This window comes from Acanthaster planci, linkage group LG03 (assembly GCF_054643075.1).
Source record: "Acanthaster planci isolate LZ-2023a linkage group LG03, COTS_SCS, whole genome shotgun sequence".
Taxonomy (NCBI): domain Eukaryota; kingdom Metazoa; phylum Echinodermata; class Asteroidea; order Valvatida; family Acanthasteridae; genus Acanthaster; species Acanthaster planci.
In genome coordinates this window covers 17359346-17382319 of record NC_141779.1, presented here as the reverse complement: position 1 = coordinate 17382319, position 22974 = coordinate 17359346, and the positions used below count along the sequence as shown (strand labels likewise).

Genomic DNA, 22974 nt, shown 5'->3' with positions numbered 1-22974 from the left:
ACCCTTTCCATTCTTAAGGAGGTGTTGTAAATGCATTGTTTTTTTCTGTCCAAAATCGCATATGCTTAGGAAGCTTGAAACATTTACTGCAGGCTTGCCCTGATGCAGCAGAAAAGGTAAGACAGAGTTAATTTTTGTTTTCCGGCTCGTCAGAATAACCAAATTTAAGAGGTACCTCATTTTTATGGTCCAATAAGAGGCATAATTGCAAAAGGTGGGAGGTTATTTAAGATTATTATGCAGGTTGTGTAGCCTAGTAATTAAGGTTGTTATTTTCAATTTCTGTTTTTTTTTGTGGAGCTATCTGAGATGTGATAAAAGAATCATTGCACGTCAAGATATTGTCGTGCAATCATCTGGAAAGTAAAGTAGTGGGCAACCTTCCCCCATTCACTTGAGCTTTTGGGATATGAGCACAGTTTTTGTGTTAATGCACACCACTGCCACTTATTGTAAGTAAATGGGGAGCTGTTGTGTTTCCTTGTTTGATGTACAGTCAAATCTTGTTACTAAGGGCACTGTTAATACAAGACTCTGCTTATAACAAGGATATTTTCAGGTCCCAATCTTTGGTTTTCATTGTTTTCATTCCTGGCAATGCAAGGTTCCTATTATAAAAAGGTAATTTGCCAAGTCCGAAAGACCTCTTATTAATGAGGTTCAACTGTGTAACTCTTGCAGATTAAGAAACTTCTTGATCATTTTTTTTAAAAAGCCTATTCCTCAAGTAAAACAAATATGTTGACTTTTTTTCCCTTAGAATGAATTACCAACTCAGGTATCAATTTTTCAAACAACTATTCAATTTCCTTTTATTGTTGGGTCATGCTGAGTCCGCTAGGTGAAGACTACTGTCCGTGTACTTGCGTGTTTGTGCTGCCCCAAATGTTGAGCACTGTTATCGTGTCATAAACTCCTATCAGATAACAAGTTTTGCGTTACAGTTTTTGTCTCCAGGGATTAAGTTTGTGATTAACTGCAAATACCACAACCAGGAAGTTCTCAAATGACATGTGATTACTGTCCACCAATCATTGGCTTGCTCACACACAAACCATGATTGATTCTCCCGTTCTTTTTATTTGCTTTGTGTGATGTAAGCTGAAGTTTTGGACCTGCTCTATTTTTAAGGGTCTTGATTTGACTTTGTGATTCTGGTGTAGTGTGCGATTGTCGGCACTTGTGGAGTTGGAGTGATTGGTACCATCAGGTTAGCTGTTGTCATGGGACAGCTGCTGCTTCCCTGCTTTTGTTTTTTGCTTGTACTCTGTATTGGAACACCATCTATCACAGGTAACTATCAACCAATTTCACTTCTAAAACTTTTTTGCTATTACACGAATGTTGCACCTTTGACGGTGGCAGAGTGGAACTAACATTACAAAGTTGCACTTTCCAAGTTGTGTGATTATGAAAGATTACTAGAAAATGGTTTTCTCATGAATATAATGTATAGTGTCAGTGTATTGTAAGGCACAGGTTTAAAGTGATGGAGAAAGTAATTCTGACACGTCTGAAGATTAAACAGTGTTGCAACACATTTGTAATTGATATCTATTGAAGCTGGAAAAGAAACCGTCTTGAAAGCTGGACACTTTTGTCAGTAACAGTAATTTTAACGATATGCTTGTAGTATATTAAATTATTTCATGTAGCCTTCCATTTAAATTGTTCTGGTATTCTTTTTAAACCTACGCCAATAATTTCAGGATGATTTAATAAAAGCTAAGTTTTCACCCTATGGTAAAAACCGAGAAGTGTCAATGGAATAAATATGTGCTTGGCTGGTCTTAAATGTGCACTTTAGACTGGGTCAGGAGAAAGCATGAGAATAATGCTTGAGCTGCAGGCCAGGGCATTATCAGCTTTCAGTCTCCTCAGCCGGCCTTAACGTTTAAGACCGGCTAAGCACATATTTATTCCCATTCATAAATACCCAAAGAGTCAAAAGAAGTTGATATATGATGAATTTCCACCGATTTTGCTCTAGAATTTACTGAATTTTCCCGAACATCCCCGTCCATTTTATTTTATATTCCTTGTGCAAATTGTCCAAAAGAATCTCCTTGTCTGCACTTGGTATGCACGTGGAAAGCCACGTGCACACAGACTCTTGACCAATCAGAATCAATTGAACTGTCTCGTATCCAGGAGCCAGCGTGTGATGTACGCAGTGGATGCTACCACTTCTCAGGGGGCATTATCAAATGTTAATACACGGTCATGTTGCACGTTGTTGAATAGGAGATTGTCTGAAGTATTAATGATTATAATTTACCTGATATTTCCGATGGTAACCTGTTTTTCTCTAAGCAAACATTTTCTGTGCTTAACTGCTCTGTGAAACTGACATCGGTTGGGTGACACTCGTGCTCTCATTGGGTTGAGTCAAAGTTCCAATCAGTCTGGTCAGTTTCTTTAAGTTTTGGATAGGGGAACACAGACCTTAAGAGATGGGTGTGTTCATTCAGTAATGGTTTCTTCAATTGCGTGGTTCATGAATCTGTTTATTATTAAAATGGTGTTTTCCTTCATCGTTACAGCTGAAAATGCATCTTTAGACAAATTTGTATTTTCAATAGTTGCCTTACCATCATTCTTCAATGGACAGTTACCCTTAATAGCTTTGTATAGTTATCTGTTTGTTCAAAACAAATGAAAACCCCCCTCTGTCCAAGAAATGTAACAAATGAAAACACAATACATTTATCCAGAACCCATAAAAGAGAAAGAGATCAAGTAGAATTTATTTTCATATGATCTCAAGGATTTCGCCCTTGGTTTGCAATGGTCATGAAAACCTATTCTTTTAAATGAAACGAGTTGTATCCAAAGAGAAATCATCTGAAAATTACATAGACCGAAATTTTTTTACAACCAGATATAGAATCCAGTACTGTGTGGCACGACTCTTGCCGGAAGGTGTTACCCATACATTACATGCCTCTCTGACCATGTGTGTGTGTGCGTTAAACTTAAGAACGAGTGTCTGTGTGCCACTGCAGATATGGTGTCTCCTTGGATTATTGTATTGCAATAATTTCACAACTCTCTGATCTTTGACCTGGTCTTATCTTTAATCCTCAAGGGGTCCCAATCTCTGATAATGTCCCGACATCATCTGGTTATTTTTGGTTGTTTATTTCACAACTCGTCATAGTTACTGAATCAAATTAATCCATGACAGCATTTGTTAATCGATATTTAATTTATGATAACGTTTAATCCTTACAAAATTGGTGGCATTTTTACCAACGTTCTAAAGGATGGAAATCAAATCACCAATTCCATTTACTAGGCATAGGCATGCATGTTCTTTCAAAAGTAATTTTCCACTTTCAGGAAATATTTGTATTGTAATTTTAAAGCGTTTTTCTCATAGTACAATATTTAATTGGTGTTGCACACAACTGGAGTAGCAAAGGGTAAATCAGGAGCTTAGTCTTTGCTGGAAAAAAAAAACATTAAAAATGAGAAAAGAACACCATTTAGTCGCTTATAAATTTAGAATTTAATTTGAAATTAGGTGTATTTATGCAATATATGTGTTCACAGTGTATTAGTTTCAGAAGAGGTATTAGGCAAGTTTTAAAGTAAACTCTAAAAAAGGTGCAATGAGTTACTTTCAAATTTTAGTCTGACTTACCAAGTCAGCTTGTCCAACTTTTTTTTAATATATATAGTTCCGTTCAGTACTGTATTCACTATGAGCAATCCCAGATACAATGTACTCCCTACGTGGTGTTGGCATACACTTATCCTTTCCTGTCTTCATTTGTACTTTTCTTCAGCATGTTTTGCACCTTTGGATCTGTCTGGTCCATTGGGCAATGTGTCCACCCCAGACTATCCAGATCCTTACCCTCAAGAGTATGACTGTCAACTGATTAACATCACCGTCAGCCAGGGTCAGATCATCTCTCTGAAGTTTGATGGCTTCGATCTCGGGGATGATGATGTTCTTATGATCACTGAGCCTAGCAAGCCTGATCCTTTGGTGAGTTTTCCTGAGTCAATTTCTTTTATGTTACACCTGTATACTCAGCCCAACCCAATCTGATATAATGCAGTCAGCCCATTCTAACTCGACCTGGCTGAATTCAACTCGACCCAGCATCGCTGATACGAACCAATTCAACCCAAGTGAACCCTAGCTGATCACACTTCCCCCTCCTACCTATGGCAACCTGACATGAACCTCTGACCCCAACCACCTTGACCCCACCACAACCCAACCCAACCTTTCCCAATCCAACTGGCCCAACCAACTTGCCTGCCCCCATCTAACTTACCATATCCAACCCAATCCCTGCCCAGTGCCATCTAGAGCAAATATTAACTAAACAGAACTGTTTTGTTTTGTTATTAACAAATATTAACTTTCATCATTCAGATTTTACGAGGAGGGAGGCTACCCAAAAACTACTATAGCTATGAAAACACGCTGCAGCTCAATTTCACATCGGAGAGCTACAATGTAGACAACAGGACAGGCTTTCTTGTTTACTACACAGAATCAGACAGAGGTAAGCCAGAGTTGTATTCTCCGTGATCTTCAGTTGGAAGCCGATGGTTAACGTATTACCTCCAGGCAGGGCTGCTGGGTTTTAACTAGGGCTCCAGTTAAGGGACTCAATGTATGCAGGTTTTGGTTCACATGAATTGGGCCTAGCTATCATAAGTATGCACAACAACATCTGAACATTGGCAAGCATGCCACACAATGCGGGTGGTGAAGGCATCCCAAGGACATGCCCAGGTCTGCACAATGTAGAAGCTCTGTAGAAGCATTTTGCGGTTGGAGTAAGGTTACCTGTTGCAAAGGAAGAGGACCTGTCTAAAAACAACATGCAAAAAATCAACAGTATTCACAGTTTACGAAAACTTGGTATTTCATTTGACTTTTTATAATACATGAGAGCAAAGGCATTTCCCCTCTGGCATGGGCTTTTCCATTTTATGAGGGGGGCATTATTTATAGGAAACCTACAAACTGTTAGCGATGGAAGGAAGTTCACTTTTGGGGTGTTTTCGAGCAGATTGGTGATTCTCGTTTTTTTTTAATTCCCTGTTTTTTTATTTTAAAATGTTTGTCAGTAGGCCAGACCCCCATGCCTCCTCACAACACCCATGCATACTAGCCTTGAAATCTTAACAGGTGTGTCGTCATGGGTGAGCCTTGGGTATGGCAGTAGTTTTGCTCAAGTGCCTCTCGTATAATATTTTGTCATTGCTGTGTTAAACTTCCACATAAGCAGATGCTTTGAAATAATAGTTGTCAGTGTTATTTTCGGTCCAGTTCTCCCGACTCCAAAGACACGTGTGGTGCCCTACACTCTCTCACCTGGCAGACCAACTGTGATTCGCTCTCTGGATTACCCACAATCCTACGGTGACTTCGCCTTCTACTTCTACACCTTCACCTCAGCCCCCAACACCAGGATCTGGGCCGAAATTATGGATCTGGATACGGAGGAAGGTTTCGACTTCCTGGAGATGGGCAACGGGGTGGATCCTGGGCAGCGGTTTGCCACCAGGATGAGAAGGGTCTCCGGGAGAGGGAGCCGGTTTCAATCCATGCTGTCAGAGAACAATGAGATGTGGATGTTATTTGAGAGTGACTACTCTGTTGTCGGGCGTGGGTTCTCTGTCATGCTGTATGAGACATCACTTGGTAAGCTCATAGTGGGCACTGCTATAGTTTTACTGTTTATTTTCATATCATTCAGAGGATTCAAAGTAAAGGAAATAAATATGAGGGTGGCAGCTAAAAACTGAATGCTTAAACAAGATCTGGAACTAATTTATTTGTGGGTTAATAGGTATACATTACAAGTTGAATTCTTTCATGAAACAAAGTAAAGTGTATAAGCTATTGCAAGTGAACAGAAAATTTGAAACAAAACGTAATATTTACATTCATAGAAATGTCGCTATTTTGCATTAAACAGTTTCAACAATTTCATACTGGCCTTTTAAGAGGAGAATCAGCGTGGAAGAAAGTGAAATTATTTGCTTAGGATTTTTGTATTGACTCTGTTTAGCAATGTTTTGATTGTATGATGGGATTTTGCTTTGGGATCCAACAGAGCAGCTTTCTAACGCCAGAAGCTCACAATTTGCATCTGAAATTTTGTATTTTAATTTTAAAAATTCATATGCAGAAATTATTTACTTGTGCAGCATTTGTTTTGAAGTTGCAAGAATATTTGTAAAGCTTATACATGTAATTCTAAATGTGTTATTGGTCAAGTTTTAATTCTGATTGATAAGTAGAAAATACAGAGAAATTTAAAACATTCAAAAATAGTTAAATGACCAAATTCATGGATAAGAGACTAATAATTTTGAGGCTTTTCTTTTTTTACAGACTTCCCTGATGTTAAAAACTTGACAGCAGTGCCTGATAACGTCACGTGCGGGGATAGTGTTAACATTCCTGAATCTGGTGAGTTGAATTTCACGAGTACCTGTCAACACTGCAGTGACCAATGCCATCTCTTTGACTTTGTAGCATGGATTCATTTAAAATACACAGTGGTGATGCGTGCCCATTCACAGCTAATATACATGTGGATGCTCAGTCATTTGGAGAGGAAGGTTAGTTAAATTTGTGGCGTTCCATACCTTTGGCACCCTGTTCCTAAAACGGAAATAAAGTCCATTTTTACAACATGGCTGACATTTTGACTTAGAGCATTTGTTCTTTAATTCTAACAGTTGTTAATCCTAACAGCAGAATTGCAGGGTTAATATGGTTGTGGTGTGATTTTAAATTGAACTTTGGAGGATTGAAGCTTTTTACCTGTTCATCATTACCTGTATTGGCAGGATCCATTTCTGTACAACTGACCAACTATGCCAACAACTCACTGTGCACCTGGAGAGTATCTGGAGTTGCTGGCCTGAGAATTAGAATGAGTCCAAATCTCTTCAGTCTTGAAAATGGGTATGTTGGAGAATTTTACATTTCTGAAAACAGCATCTTGCCGCCATGTTAGAGGTACCTGAAGTATTCTGGGAAGTATAAGAAACAATGTTGCTTCCTCATACGTCCATTTAGTTTTTGTGTTACAGACGTAAATATGCAAGTTGCCATACTGTTGTCGTGCATTTCCTTGTTTATTTTGAGAAGACATGGATGCATTCATTAGAAGGTGCCCATTGGTACTTAGTGGCCTCCAAGTGCTTCTTTTCTGCTTAACTTTTCGACAATTTTTTCACAGTTTTGATGTTTTGGAAGTTGGTAATGGATTAGACCCCATGGACCAATCCTCCCGCTTCGTCAGTCTGACTGGGAACGGTCCCAGTGGCCCCTTCATGCTTGAGTCTGATGCCGTCTGGCTGCGATTCCGCAGTGATGCCTCTGTCTCTGATCAAGGATTTCAGATAAATTTTGATCAACCCATTACAACTGGTAGGTGTTGTTTTTTATGAGCCTCTCTTTTACTGAACTGATAATTTCTTGGAGAATTTTTGATCGTCTTGCTAGTTATACTGCAGAGGAATTCTTGCCTAGTTTCCATCTCAAGGTCCTGAATAAAAAAGTGCTCCTGGTTGAGCTTCCGTGTTGAATGTAGTAGCCACTGTGTCCTTCAGCGGTGTGTGTTGAGAGGGTTGGGAGCCAGAAATCTCTTTGTACCTTGGCCCCTTTTTGTAAAAAAACACACGTATGTACCTAGCTGCACCAAAACTGTTTTTTTTATGTCTTGTAGAATGTGGAGGCGAATTCTACATTAATGAAACCCACCCTAGTTTCATTGTGGCAGTAGATGGAATGGTCTTACCCATGATGCAGTGCAGGTGGATCATTCGTGGCAGGCCAGGCCATTTCATCAGTGGAAATGTGACCAGATTCAAAATGGGTAAATCACACTGGTGGCTTGTCAAAAAAATTAGAATTACCTGTAATGCAAAGAACATTGAGCAATTTTCTAAAAAATGGATTTCTTTATAACTGTTTCGAATTTAGAATAATACTTAGCCCATGATATTCTTTTCCTTCTTTTCACCATCAAAACATTTCAGTGAATTATTTTGAAAAAAATTTGCGGAATTGGCTTATCTGTAATTGACATTGATGTCACTTTCAACAGCAACTGGAAAAGTAAAGCAACCCACAGTAAAAACTATGGATTTTCCATAGTTCATTGTTTTAAAGAATTTTGTGAATGTAAGAATCAGTAACTTGGATCCACAGGGTTTCTACCCCAAATTTGAACATGTCTAATGAACAAATAGCAAAATTTGGGAGTTTTGCTCTTTGTAAGCAATGGCAAGAATTGAGTTTCTCTCTGGTTACACCCCTTGTAGAACCGAGTCTCTGGCGTTGGTGATTTTTTCAAAGTGCAAAATATTTAAGTTGGAAACTTTTGGTCTGACTCTGTATTTCGCAATGGATTTCTCTCTTTTCAATAAACTTAACTGCGCCTGTCCTTGTGAATGATCAAATCGCAGAAGATATCTACGACATGGTGGAGATTGGCACGGGGGACAATCCTGCTGATCCAAAGACTAGGGTCAAAGTGATGTCAGGAAATGTGGATGGGGGAAAGTTCTACACGATTGCGGACACTGTGTGGGTTGTTTTCACCCTGAACGGGACCCAAGCTGGGGAAGGATTCAGCATTACATTCGCTGATGGTAAGGACAATAGAGGGACTGGTATGACCAGAGAAAAACTACAGCTTGGACCCATGACACCGTTGGACTGCATGCGTTTGTTGGACACACAAGTGTTTTCAGTGATTTTTTTCTGTCATGTTCTAGTTGAAAATTAAATATCTATTCTATCTAGATATATCTTTATATTATCTGTATCTATGCTGTGTATCAGTGATGTAGAGACAGTCTCGAGACCTTTTTTGCAGTCTTGGTCTCGGTCTTGCCCTGTCAAAGTCTCGGTCTTGGGAGGGCCGGTCTTGGTCTCAAAAGCGCTGGTCTCGGTCTTGGTCTCAGATGCCATAGTCTCGGGTCTCCCCCTCGAGACCAGTCGAGACCATAACAAAATGCGCATCTAGCTACCACGCATGCACGCGGTTGCAAAAGGCAAAATTACCTTTGCTTTTTTGGATATTTATTTTTCAGTATTTTGCCTACAAAAAAACAGTCCAAGGATTTTTGTCTTGATGTTCACATCATATCATTTGGGACACTTGGGTTGAAAATGACCAGACCAGGGTAAAAGTAGAGCAGTATCACTGATAAAAGAACTGAGACATTCTTTAATAAATATTTGACCTATTTGTGTGTGTGAGTTTATGCTAATGTTTTCATTTTATTTTCTTTTGTACTGCCATGTGTTTGTCCCTATTTACCGTTTGGTAAAACCTAAACATTGGTTTATGGTTGGTCTCGGTCTCAGATGTCTCAGTCTCGACCTGCAAAAGTCTCGGTCTCAAAGTCCTGGTCTTGGTCTTGAAAGAGTAGGTCTTGGTCTCGGTCTCGGTCTTGGTCTCGGACATCGAGGTCTCGGATACAACACTGTTGTACAAATCTCTGGTTCCTTTTGAATGTCCTTAAATTTAACAACACTGAAATTAACCTGACAGAGAGGTGTGGCAATCCATTACAAAATGCACTGATGTGATAGAAAATCCATGTTTGTTCTTGGGCATGTATACATCAGGGATGTCAAAGTTAAACATCTGAATTATGTCACTCCCTCTTAATCACTTCTACACTATCATTATTGCAGATGCCTGTGGTATCTCAACCCTGCTTGACAGGCAGGGAACCATTCAATCTCCTGGTTACCCACTTGGTTACCCTAACAACGCAGACTGCCAGTGGATCATCCAAGTTCGGGGAGGCTACAGAATCAATTTGACCGTTAACGATCTGAGGACTGAGTACGGCTTTGACAAACTGCTGATTGGTGGTGTAGAGCCCCAAGACTCTGGCTGGTCACCTTATTATGTAAGCATTAATAATCTGTATCAGAATTACTAATTAAATATCTTTTTTTGTTACAGACTAAAGGCAGTGTTAGTTAGGTTAGTAATATGAGAGCAGTAGATCCTCGGTGTTCTACCTGTCCCCATTTGGAAATTCTTTTGAAATGAAATCAGGATTCTTGTCATAAATTTGAAATACAACCTGAATATGTCTTAAGAGAAATCCGGAGTCTTCATGATTGTACACTTTTCTTTCCTGGCCATGACCGCACTGCAGCAAAGATTTCTGTTATTCATTTTTTATTTGCCCCAATTGCAAGTTGTGGACTCTTCAACAGTGTCCCCACTTTTTTTTGGGGGGGGATGGTTTCTGCCTTGATCAGAAGCACCCCTTCATTGATTGACGAGAGCCATATTGGTGTGGAGTATTCATTTTGTTGGTAGCGATGCCACTGTAACGCGTGCATTTTATAGATGTTTGTGAACCCGCAAAGTGCAATTCCCAGCAAGGAGGCCCGAGTTGCTAGGGAAGCTACGCCCTCTCTTGGTCAAGCTTGGGGCTCATAGTTATTGTATAACTCAAGCATGTAACCTCACAACTCATTAAGTCAAAGTATTTGTGTACATAGAGGCAGTCAGGAAAATTTGCACAAGTTTTTTTTATCGCTTTGCATTGCACTACTTCCAAAATCAACTAGGCCTTAAATAATTTTGTTTCATCTGTAGGAACTGACTGGGGACATGATGAAAGGCGTCAGTGTTCTGAGTGACTACAATGGCTTGTCACTGCGATTTGTTAGTGATGGATCAAAGCAGGATATGGGATTCTCGGTCAGCTATGAAGAAACGTGTAAGTTACTGCAGATATGGTCAAGAGGGGGTGGGCTGTAGATGTGAAGACCGAACAATTTATACAATAAAAGGAAATTTATTTATGTATGGTAAAGTTGGTTGAATCCAGTGTCCAAATGCTTTTTGCTGAATGAAAACAACTTTGGTTTTGTGTAAATCTGTGTCCCTGGAATCTCTATATTGCTCCACTGAGCATCACAAATCTATATTTTCATGTGGAACCAGGACCCCTTGCTGCAATGAATTTGCATTGCACGCTCCCATTTATTGACCCGCAAATTTATATTACATTCAAAAACTTCCTCCATTTTTAAAATCATATTATCCCTGCACAACTACTGTGGTGAAAAGTTTGAGCGAGACTTCAACGTAATCAGATTTAGCATGCCTGCCATACTTGTATTGTTGGATGTACTGTGGGAAATTGTGTATGTAGTTAAAAGAAAGTGCATAGTAATGGCTACCTTTGTATCCATCCCCAAAAGTATTTCAGAAATGCATTAGCCTGTTGATCAGGGGTAACAACATTTTGTAAAGTGAATGGGGCCAGCAGCAAACAACTACAAGTTTGGAAATTAAATTCCATTTCTAAACGTTTAGAGCTGCTTGCTAATCTGTGCTGATACATATAGCCTTTTTGTTGGTGTGTTTAAAGTGCTGTGCACATGAGATGCTAAGTGCTCTTGGAATGACTCTGTCTGCAGTTTTTTGCCCAGAGGGCTATGAACTAGGAAACAATGGCAGCGCCTGCTACAAGTTTGTCTTGGCCCCAGCCTCTTGGGAGGAAGCTAGGGATGAGTGCCTTGGCGTTGATGATGGTGACCTGCTCGTTATCAATGATGAAGCAGAGTTTGAATACATCAAGGAGATGAGCTTTAACATCAGTGGTGACTGGTGGGTAGGTGAGTAAAAGACATGGCTTGTTGAGGAGCTGAAATACTAGAGTATGACGATGGTTTACTGATTGCCAACTGTTCCAGTTGAGTAGTATCGCGGAAACTCGTGAACTGTTTTTGAAGTTTCCATTAAAACGACATATGTTTGAGGCACTGTTGATTTCAGTTTAGACTGTCTAAGGTGATGTGACCAATTTTGGATTGGTTCTCCAAGGAGTAAAGATGAAGTCGGTGATGAAATAAGAATGCCTGTCAGGGATGGGGGTATCATGATTTCGACTCTCATCCTGTGCCTGGTGCCAAACAGTGAGTCAGTGTGGCATAAAGTACATGTACCTGACATCACCTGACAGAGCGAACATGTTCAGTACATTTGAGGCGGCTGCTCTGATACGGCTGAGCTCGCCCATATGTATTGATGTTCTCAAATGACTTCCGATGTGCTGCATTTTGAGCATGCACTGTTTGGCATGAGCAAAATGGCTTCTGTTCACAAACTTTCAAATGCACGCCTATTATATCATATAGCCCACTAACTTGGCCAAGAGGCAAACACTTACCTGTTTTACATACAAAGTGTGGACATTCCTTTGCTCTTTGGTGGTTAAGGAAACTTGAAGAAAATGCTCCTTTTTCCCCATCTAGGATAACTCCTTCAAGCTGGATTTTTGGTGATGATTTCCTGGACTGTTCCTCTTCATTTTACCACAAATAACCTTGACCCCAAAATGCTTCTGAAGCAGTTTTTCAGAGAGGGGAAACATTGTGCAGACATGTGCGAGTCCACACTACGCCATCGCACCCTACATTAAGCCTGGGACCCGTGCACGACTAGTCGCCAAGTCGGCAATACCAAAGAGTAGTCGCGGTCACGACTATCAATTTTGAGGTAGTCGACTAGTCGGCATGCAGCGACTATTATCCTACGACTCTCGACTATTAATCTGCACCGCAACTATTCTCTGTGCGCAGCCACGACTACAGGCAGCACTGCGAGTATGTGGTGAGACCGAGCCACGGTCGCGGCGACTTTTAATCTGCATAGGATGTGGGAAAGGTTTGACAGCAGGTACTGCCATTTGCTGTCTGCCATCAAGGAAGACGTTCTCGACCGTCATCATTCCCAAGATGTATGAAGACCTCCGTGTCTCGACAGTGGTCCCTCTTGTTGCTGAGGCCACTTCATTTGCCCTGACAGCAGACCTCAGGACAGCCCGGAATATGGCACAATTTCTTGGCGTGACCATTCACGCGATAAACTCATCGTGGGAGCTAAAAACTTTCACGTTTGAGAATACCGAATGTCCCCCACCCCATGATGCTGAAAGTATTTCTTCGAGCCTGCAGAAGATGCTGGAAGACTTGAGTTTGCCAGAGGAACGACTGACAGCTATTACTACTGACAACGCATCGAACATAACGAAAGCAGTTCGTGACATTGGCTGGGGTCATCTTCCCTGCTTTGGGCATTGCCTGAACCTGATAGTTAGAGCGGGACTGGACACAAGATTGGTTCACACAACTCTAGCAAGATGCGGCAAACTTGTACAATATGTACATAAAAGTGCAATGGCCAGCTACAAGCTAGCAGAAAAACAGGGGATGTTAGACTTGCCAAAGAGCAAGCTTGTGCAAGATGTGCACACATGGTGGAATTCAACGCTGGACATGCTGGCACGCATCATCCAACAGCAGCAAGCAATATGAAGTATGCTTCTGGAACTGAAGAAGCAGGAACTGATGCCCTCTGCTGAGGAATTCAAAACCATCGAACAACTGGTCGGCCTGCTGACTCCCATGAAGGAGATGACAGAATTCTTTAGCGGAGAATATGTCAACGTTTCTGGACTGCTGCCTTGTTTGTACAGACTTGAATCAAGTCTGGTGGCAGAGGCCGATGACACGAAACCAGTGGAAATCGTAAAACCGGCAATGGCTGAAAAACTGGCCGATATCTACCATCACCGATTTGTTGAGGAGAACCTACAGATGTGCAGTTTTCTTGACCCACGCTTCAAGGCACTCCCCATGATGAAAGCGGAAGAAGTCAGTCGGGTGCACGACACGATAACTTGTCGAGTCACTCAGATGGCAGAGGAAGAGAACACCGGAGAGGAGAGGGATACTGACAGAGAGCCTGACCAGCCCCCAGTAAAAATCACCAAAATCAAGTCCATCTTTGGCGAAATGTACATTCGTACATTGTATTCGTGTGCCTACTGTACGTACTAAGGGATCTGAAGCACCAAACATTAAAATTTTTATTTCAGTTCAGTAAGCTGACAATTTTCTCCAGTCATCGCAAATGAACTGAAACGAGAAAGTCAAGCTGATCCATTCAGAATATTTATATATAATCGCCGATTTTCAGTAAAACCAGAGAGGCCACATGAGCTTTGCAAGAGATTGTCCGCCGGAAATTTGGCAGTTCAAATTAGAGGTGCTCCTCAAAATGTTTAACTATGAATATCATTAACATAATATGACGTCATGGGGTCATAATAGTCGCGACTAGTTAAATAGTCGCGACTAATTTGTAATAGTCTCCATGACTTTGCAAAATTGATAGTCGCCCAGGTTTACCCTACATTATGTGAATTTTTTTTGCAGAGGTTTGCACTATGTTTGCCACGCCTGCACACACTGGTACCCCACCATCAAAGACACATTTTGCACACTGATGGAATGTAAGAAACGTGGCTAACAAATCAACAGAATGTGAAACTGTATCTGTGTTGTGTTTTCAGGTTACACCTCCACCAGCATAGGCACAAGGTGCCCTAGAGTTAGGAGGATTTTTACACTTGTTACCCCTGAAGGAACATTATGTTTGGAGCCCATAACAGAAAAACCTGTTTTATGTTGTGTGTACGCCTAAACAGGACTTGTTCACTTAAATCAAATTTATTCCAAATGTAGCCAGGTGTCTGGACATGTACTAACTTACATGAAATATCCGTGCCTGTTGCCCCAGGTGCCATTGTGCAGATCTTTATCAATTTCTGCCAGACTGGGAAATTGATTTTTGGATTGTTTCCCTGCCCGGCGTGTATTTTAAGACTCTATGCTCAGTTAAAATACACGCTGGGCGGGGCAAAAAAATTCCCCCCCCCCCCAAAAAAATTAATTTCAGCTTCCTGGCGCAAATTCATCTTCGAAATAGACTGGGAAATGTTGATGGATACTGGGTAAATTCCAGCCCCAACTGAATCATTATGCTGTAGTCTACAATTTTGGGAAAAATGGTGAACATTTACATTTGCTGAAGCTTTGGCATGCTGTCAGTCCCAGTAGTGGGATATTGCCAACATTTAGCACTGTTTTCACCTATTTTTTTTCTTGCATTTTTATTCCACTCAAAGGATGGTATGATCGTGCCATTGAAGGGCAGTGGAGTTGGGTTGACTGCCAGGCTAGCACTGACTGGGCCGACAGCAAGTGGTCTAATCGTTCCTTTGAAGATGCTGGTATGGAGGAGGATTGTGGGATGCTGCTGGGAGACTCTGGTCTCCTTGACGATAAGAACTGCAGCCTCCCTGTGAAATTTGTGTGTGAGACAACCAAAAAAGGTGTGATGATGATGTTTGTAACGAGCAATTTTTCTTGCTTTTACCTAGCACTGTTGTTGAATTCCTTTTTTTCACACCAACAGGGTAATAATCGTGAGGTTTTTCCTAATTCAGGATTTCAAACAATCTCTTTAAACCTGGAAAATCATGGGTCCTACATGAAAGTTGATATTGGACAAAAGGTCCTGCTGTGGTTCTCCTCAAAACCTCTGGTGATTATTTCCATTGATTTTTCCCCTCCAATCTCACCTCTGCACCAAGTATACAAACACTGACGGTTTTGTACAGTAGGTATTAAATGTAATTACAGAGATTTTAATTGAATATTTTGATAAAAGTAACATGTATTTGGACGAGCAGACTGGTAAAGTTGTAAAGGAAGTACACAGATATTTGCCTCAGCATTCAGACTTGGACTGAAATTTATTATTCTCAAAATATTGATTAAATACGACTCAAAGTTATGCTGAAAATTTATTCGTGAATAAAACCTTTTTGTTTTAAATTACATTGAAAAAATGTGTTTGTTATCAGACTACGCGTACACTGATGCATTCCCAAGCCTCATCCGTGGACAGTCAACCTCCGAATTCAGCATCCTCCTGTCCTGGCGTGTATCCTCTTTAGTCTGCGATCTCCGCGGCTACCAGATACGCTACAACACCACTGCTTCCATGGATCAGTTCACGTACATCGATGTTGATGATCCGATGGCGAACTCAGTGGAGGTGACAGGTCTGATGTCGGACACCAAGTATCTCTTTGAGTTTGTGATTGACACATTCTCCTACGGGTTGTCTTCCTACCGAACTGCGAAGTCAGTCTTTGCCTCCACAGGTATGTACAGAGGCATAGTCAGGGGCATCATGGACCCTTGCTTGATATGAGACCTGTGTCCCCATAGTGCCCCCATACAGATTCTGGAGAGGTCAAGAAGATATTTGTAGAGTTTGAGGAGTCATCATGTGGAGAAAATCTAGGTTGTGAGAAATACCAATCGTTTTGGATAAACACTTTGTCTAGTATGTTGTGGTGACCTTTAGGGAGAAATATCAAACCGAAACCACCGATTCTTGACAGAAACTATTTTCTTTTTGAAAAAATATTTTTTGACTTGTCCCCAGAAATGCTACTAGTTTACACCTCCACCCTGCAAAGTTTCAAATATGATTAAATAAACTTGGCACCATCGAAAATGATGATAAACCTCATTTAAATTGGCTCTCAAGTTACAGGGAATGGACAGTGACTAAGTATTGAAAAGAATGCCTTTTTTATTTGTGGCAATGACTACTTATTGTGACTTGATGGCAACTCTTTCAATTTGCTCTCTGTGGGGTTGGATTCAAGGTGTGTATTATTTGTTTCAAGCATTTTGGGCAGAAAGACGTGAAGTGCTTTGTGTTTATGCATTATTATTAATTTTATTGTTTTAAAGACAAAAAGGTAAAATGTCTCTCCAGGTCTCTTGAGTGTACATGTATGCGGAACGGAGCTTGTTCTTGAAAAAGGGGGTTGGGTGCAAGAAGCATTTGAGAAGCAGAACTTCTGATCCTGGACTCTCAGTTTTGACAAGTATCTAACTTATATTTTTTCTTTTATAGCGAAATGCCCAAATGAGTTTGAGCCTGGCCCTGCTGACATCTGTTACAAGTTTGTCAAGAAGTTGGTGACGTACGAGGAGGCAAGAGATGACTGTCAGCGGACACCAGGGGGTGATCTTGTCATCATTGACAACCCCACCGAGCAACAGTACATTCAGAACAGGAGTGTAGATGGCGATTGGTGGATTGGTAAGTTTTGATATTGATTTGCTGATGCATGGTTTCATTTATCTGCCAATTTGATTTAAAAATCAAGTTGGGCTCAGATACAAATGAGAAAGACTGGAAAATGACATAGCAGTGATTTAAAAAAATGGTGATGCTACTGGTGTTTAAAATGTTCAGTGAAGTTTCAAATAGACCTGAATTATAATGACGTCATGCTTTGTTTACAAGTGTACTTTCTTTGGGGACTCGACTGGTCACATCATACCTTATTGTAATAGGAAAGTGTTCATATAAATAAATTGTGATGTCATTATGTTACTGGTCTATTGAAATTATTTTTTGTATGTTCATTTTTGAAGTTGGAACATTCTGATTTCAAAATAATTTTAAGAGCTTCACTTTTGATTATTCTGTTTAAAAAAAAACACAGTTTCATAAAGCTGAATGTATATATTACGAATATTGCATTTATTCTGAAAATTGCCTTGTTGCCTTATTTTGACTTACCATGTCATGAATAAGATATGATGGTATGTGGAGTGAGTGACAAACTTTATGTGATTGATGCTGGCTTCTAATGTCCACCTGCATTGTTTACTACCAGGGTTGAATGACCGAGCAGTGGAGGGGCGTTTCCGCTGGACAGACTGCAGCCCACTCACCATCTGGCAGTCCACGCAGTGGGCCCCAGATCAACCCAACAATCTGACAGACAGCCAGGATTGTGGTCAGTTTCTGGAGACTGGCCAGTGGAATGACTGGCCGTGTGACCGACCCATGCAGTACATCTGCGAGATCATAACCAAAAGTGAGCGAATGATGGAAAAGTTTGTGTGCCCCTGGGGAGTCAGGTTGGCATATTGGTGCTTTCCTCACCTTCCAGCTCTGTGACCTGGGTTTGAATCTCACCCAGGCCGGCATATGAATTAAATTTTCAGTCCACACCTAATTCTGAGATTTTCCCTGGAGTATCATTCTGGGGTTTCCTCCCACCTCTGAAACTTAACATCATGATAAAAGAAATTTTAAAAAGACAGCAGGTTTCTGCCAAGCAGAGTTTGCCTATGGACTTACGTACATTCCCTTATGTGGTTTTCAGTCAATCCAAATTTGGGAACTCAATTTATACGTTGTGGTTAGGGCTTACAGAATGTAATTTTATTAAATGCTGGTGTCAAATTGAAAAGAAAATGGAATGTAAAGTTTTCGAGGAGAGGTGGTTTTCTTTTGGTCCCGGTCAACATGGTGGAAATTTCTTAGATCTTTTTAGACATACAAACAAATCATAGAAAATGGTTCTTCCTTGCCAGATTTTGATCCTGAGAATGTCAGTCCGGGGCAGTTCTCTGCCACAGAGGTGGACCCTTTCTCCATCCAATTGTCATGGGTCCCACCCTTCTACAACTGTGATATCAAGGGCTATGCTGTCATGTGGGGGCGGGTTGGTGACCCACTCATGATGCTCCAGATTGAGGGGGTGGAGACATCCGAATACCTTGTTGGAAACCTGCTGCCGGAAGAGACATATTCCTTCCAGATTGCTGCTGAGACCTTCAGGCAGGTTCTGCGCTTCAGCTCACCACAAAATGTGACGTTGTCGGACAGCAGTGAGTCAGTTGTTATTTTTTGTTGGTGTTTACACTACAATATGTTTGGCAAACTTTTTTTAAAGCCCTTTTCCCGTAGGCCTTACGCTCAGAACAAAGAGGTAAAGACAGCTTTTGCAGCTTCCGTGATTTGGGGAACTCATCTACATTTGATCTATGCCAGTTGCTGTTCCATTGATCTCCTTTGCCACAAACTGTTTAACCCTAACACTCCTCAGTCCTCCAACAGGTGAAGGATTGAGGAGGGTTAAGGTTAAAGGCTTATTTCCTTTTCCACTTAAGCGGGCTATTGTCCTGGCGGCTACGAAGTGGGCCCCATGAACAACACCTGCTACAAGTTTGTTAAGAAGCTGGTGACGTGGGATGAAGCAAGGATGGACTGTGGGTCTGTTCGTGATGGCGACCTGGTCATCATTGATGATGTCATGGAGCATGACTACATCATGGAGAGAGTTGTGGATGGTGATTGGTGGATTGGTGAGCCTTTCGTGATGAATATTCAGTATAAGTCATCCCTACATATGGTGACCATGAACTTCTGCCATGTAAAAGCTTACTCAGTTGACAGAAGGAAGGGGATCCACCAGTTTGCAGTGCTAGTGTCAGAGTTGCTATCCATTTGATAAAGAATGGACTTTATGCCAGAAATTTGAACATCTAAAAGATATAAAATGAGGAAAAATATGTTGCACTCTGCCCCTGAGACATCAACATGTTGATGACAGACATTTTTTAACCGACTGCTTACAATCTTAGAGATAGTCACAAACCTAATGGTCTTAACAGCGACTTTAATTACAAATTAAATGTTGAAGCTAAGGTCTTCCTAGTTGATAACATTTCTGTAGCTTTAACCCACACGTCTCTTTTACATGTTGTTTCTCTTGTATAATTTGTTACATTTATCCTGCCTAGTTGATTGTCAAAAGTGAGAGACTTTGAGATGCTTGGTGGCAGCAGACAAACTGGTCCTTTTTTGCCAGCTCTGGGCATGTGAACACAGTTCTGGGCATGTGAACACAGTTCTGGGCATGTGAACACAGTTCTGGGCATGCATAGTAGTTCTGAGTGTGCGGGCAACTGTGAAGAAGGAATGGTTTGTCAAATTTCTCAAAGTCTTTTGTTGCATTTGCTTAAAAAAAGAAAATTTTTGTTATTCTTATTTTTGATATTCTCTTTGCAAATGTGTCACAACTTTCAGGCTTCAGTGACCGTGGAGTGGAGGGTCGATGGCAGTCGGTGAACTGCCTTGACCTATCTCCATGGCAAACTTCCAAATGGGCCCCAGACCAGCCCAATGACCTGTCTGGAACCCAGGACTGTGGCCAGTTGCTTGAGACCGGTCAGTGGAACGACTGGCAGTGTGACCGACCTATGCAGTACATCTGTGAGATCACACCCAAAGGTAGTCTGAACATTGGATTATGACGGGGGTGGAATCTTGAGAATCAGGAATAGGATTTCCAGTCGAGCATTAATCAGAGCAGGAGCAGATTGAACTATGAAGTTCAGTCCTGAGTCAGTACTTTCTTATGATCAAGTACCTGGCATGGCCATGTACTAGGCAGAAGATTCTAACCTTTATAACATTGCTGCAGTACCATACAGATATACACAAGATTTGGCAACAGCATGAGGAGCGTAGGTTTGGAAGACTTGGGAGGCACATGCCCCCCTCACAAATTTCTGGTGTCCCCCAGGTCCCCCCCCCACAAAAAAAAATGGATGAATGGATGTTGAAGAAGGCTGACAAAACTTGCCCCCAAAAACCACACCTCTGAAATCTGATGCCCCCAATAAGATGCTGGTGCCCCCTTGTGCCCCCTCACTAGTAAAATCCTAGCTATGCCACTGTACACCACTGCACCTTGTAGATGGCCCATGAACTGCCCAGCACACTGCTGCAATTTCAGCTCCTTTCTGGTGATGTTCGTTATTAAATGAGTGTTGAAATCCTCTTCTTGTCTTGTATTAGCTTTTTGGTCATTCTTGAAGTTTGTTAGTGTCTGTTCAATTTACATACCCTCAGTAATTGCTTACAATTCCCAATTGTTTAAAGGGTGCAAGTGGCAATATACCACCAGTGACACAGTAAAATAAAATTCCCTGTGGAAACAAAAGTACACCATGTTATATCACTCTGTTATTTTCTTTCACTGAAGTGGAATGTGTAATGAACACTGGTGTTTAATTTGTAAAATGGGTATTTTTGTGGATTATATCAAAGAAGAATCAAATATAGCATTACTTGTCTGAAGCACTGCAGCTTAGTCCAAAGTGAAGTTGTTTGCTCTTTCCCATCTCTCCAGCATTTAACCCAGAGGAACAGGTGGCCACCAACCTGACCGTGGTGGATTTCACTTCCACGACAGTCACCCTCGGCTGGCTGCCTCCCCCCTACACCTGCGATGTCCTAGGCTACCGCATCACCTACTCCACCTCCCTGAGCATCTACACCCTGGATGTGGAGGGTGGCGACACGTCCAAGGTTGTGGTTGGCAGCCTGCGTCCCTTGAGTCTTTACTCCTTCAGCATTCAGACCAAGATGGCCATGGGCAGCTCGGAACCCAGTGACCCCATCACCACCAACACTGCTGCCTATGAGGGTGAGGTGTTCAAGCTAGTCTTTTATTAATAACTATTTCTGGCAATGAAACCAAGGGTTCTTCAGAAATTGCCCCAGACACTACAGCTCGCAAGCCTGAAGAAACCCTGTAGAGAGGAGACAGAGAGAAATAGATTGAATACAGCTGTAAACAACCTCAGAAGGGCAAAGTTTTCAAGCTGCTGAGGACAGATGAAAGATAATTGCACAGCCAAGAGGAGGCACCCGCCAAAATGTCATTAACTGTTTATTGCTTTTTTACCGGTTCTCTACCAAATTTTGCCTAAGTTGGAATTTACTTGGCAATTTATTCTTATAAGAAGTCCATATGACATACAGTCCCAGCCGCTTTATTTCTAAGTATGCAATTTTTTGGCTTACAGAATTGTTCTCTGTCAGATCCTAGACCTTGAACAATAAAATAAAGTTAACTGTCTTGTTAACATTTTGCTTGTAAACACTGAAACTGTGATGGAAGTTTATGTATGATCCGTTATAATCTCAGTGTAAAATACAAGCTTGGTAGGATATTTCTGTTCAAATATGCTTGAATTCCATACTTTTAATGAATTTTATGAATACCAATTCTTGGCCCAGTTCTGCATTATGAAAGTGATGCCCGTGCACGTATGCATCAGACCTAGAATCTTAAAGGCTTGTTTGAAGACTTCTGGGAGGGGAGGTATATGATTCCCACGATAGCTGTATTTTCGTGGTGCAAAGTGTCCATGTTCAATTTTACCGAGCTGCTAGGAAGTACGAAATGTTGCGTAGTTCAAAATTGATGTGCTGACCTTGGAACCAGTCACAAGCAGTGTAAAGTGTTTGACGCCAGTAACCAAATAAAATTCCTTGTGCTTATTAAATCTCTGTCTTCAGCAGCTCTTTCAATTTGCCCCCTGTCATAGTGGCCATAATTTCCTTATGTTTATACCGTGACTAAATCCTCCCATTACCAGCCTAAACTTCTTCAGGGGTAATAGATGAGAAGGTGATCACAGTATCCTTTATGTTACCAACTGCCTTAAATGTCCAAACAACTTGTGTGAATCTCTTTCCTCTCTTTACATAGGTTGTCAGGATGTCATTTCAAGCACGGATGCTGTTGGCAACATAACATCTCCCCTCTTCCCCGATGACTATCCCCGCCTTGTCAACTGTCTCTATCGTGTTGATCTATCCTCGTCCGTCGGAGCTAATTCTCGCATCCGACTGCAGTTTGTATACTTCTCCCTTGGGGCAGACGATTATGTTGAAATCCGAGAACTTGACTCATCTGCAAGGAATTATGGGACTCCCGTGGTGAGTGTGACCTCTGTTTTGTGCTCACATATTTAACAATCAAATTGAGTATGAGAAAATTCGCAAATGATTGAAGTCACTGATAGTGGAGTAGTAATTTTGGTATTAATTTTCTTCTTATTAAAAGTATCTCCAATATGCAACCAGTTTATGTCTAGAGCTGTTTTTAAATCTGAACTTTGCTCTTGCTATTTAGACCCAGAAACTATTTTGTAGGCCATTGCTCAAACCAAATAGGATTTTTTCAAACTGTGGCTTCATGCTATGGTGTTTGGTACTCACACACATGTACACATGACACGAAGTTGATATATATTGAGCCCAAATTTTTGTGGATCCTAAACTCTAAGAGTTAGAGCCAATGGCAAACCAAGATTTGAGAAATGGTCGTTAGCTTTGTTTGATATCGCAAGACTAATTTAATTTGCAATGAATAGGAAGCGGCGTTGTTATCCCCAATTACACAATCATTTGT

General features: G+C 41.1%; 1 protein-coding gene across 1 annotated transcript in view; it reads left to right on the top strand.

The window, feature by feature from the left end:
* The first annotated feature begins 64 nt into the window (after positions 1–64).
* The window catches only part of LOC110991164 (uncharacterized), a 54441-nt gene continuing 31531 nt past the window's right edge, over positions 65–22974 (top strand). Inside the window, exons 1-21 of the mRNA XM_087135046.1 lie at positions 65–1293; positions 3792–3997; positions 4394–4526; positions 5300–5674; positions 6371–6448; positions 6832–6949; positions 7227–7417; positions 7716–7865; positions 8458–8643; positions 9698–9918; positions 10623–10746; positions 11453–11650; positions 15007–15213; positions 15748–16050; positions 16818–17006; positions 17590–17793; positions 18296–18592; positions 18875–19069; positions 19794–19997; positions 20902–21198; positions 22270–22499. Coding sequence (XP_086991172.1) covers positions 1224–1293; positions 3792–3997; positions 4394–4526; positions 5300–5674; positions 6371–6448; positions 6832–6949; positions 7227–7417; positions 7716–7865; positions 8458–8643; positions 9698–9918; positions 10623–10746; positions 11453–11650; positions 15007–15213; positions 15748–16050; positions 16818–17006; positions 17590–17793; positions 18296–18592; positions 18875–19069; positions 19794–19997; positions 20902–21198; positions 22270–22499 — 4176 coding nt within the window. The 5' untranslated portion in view covers positions 65–1223. The remainder of the gene's footprint in view (positions 1294–3791; positions 3998–4393; positions 4527–5299; positions 5675–6370; positions 6449–6831; positions 6950–7226; positions 7418–7715; positions 7866–8457; positions 8644–9697; positions 9919–10622; positions 10747–11452; positions 11651–15006; positions 15214–15747; positions 16051–16817; positions 17007–17589; positions 17794–18295; positions 18593–18874; positions 19070–19793; positions 19998–20901; positions 21199–22269; positions 22500–22974) is intronic.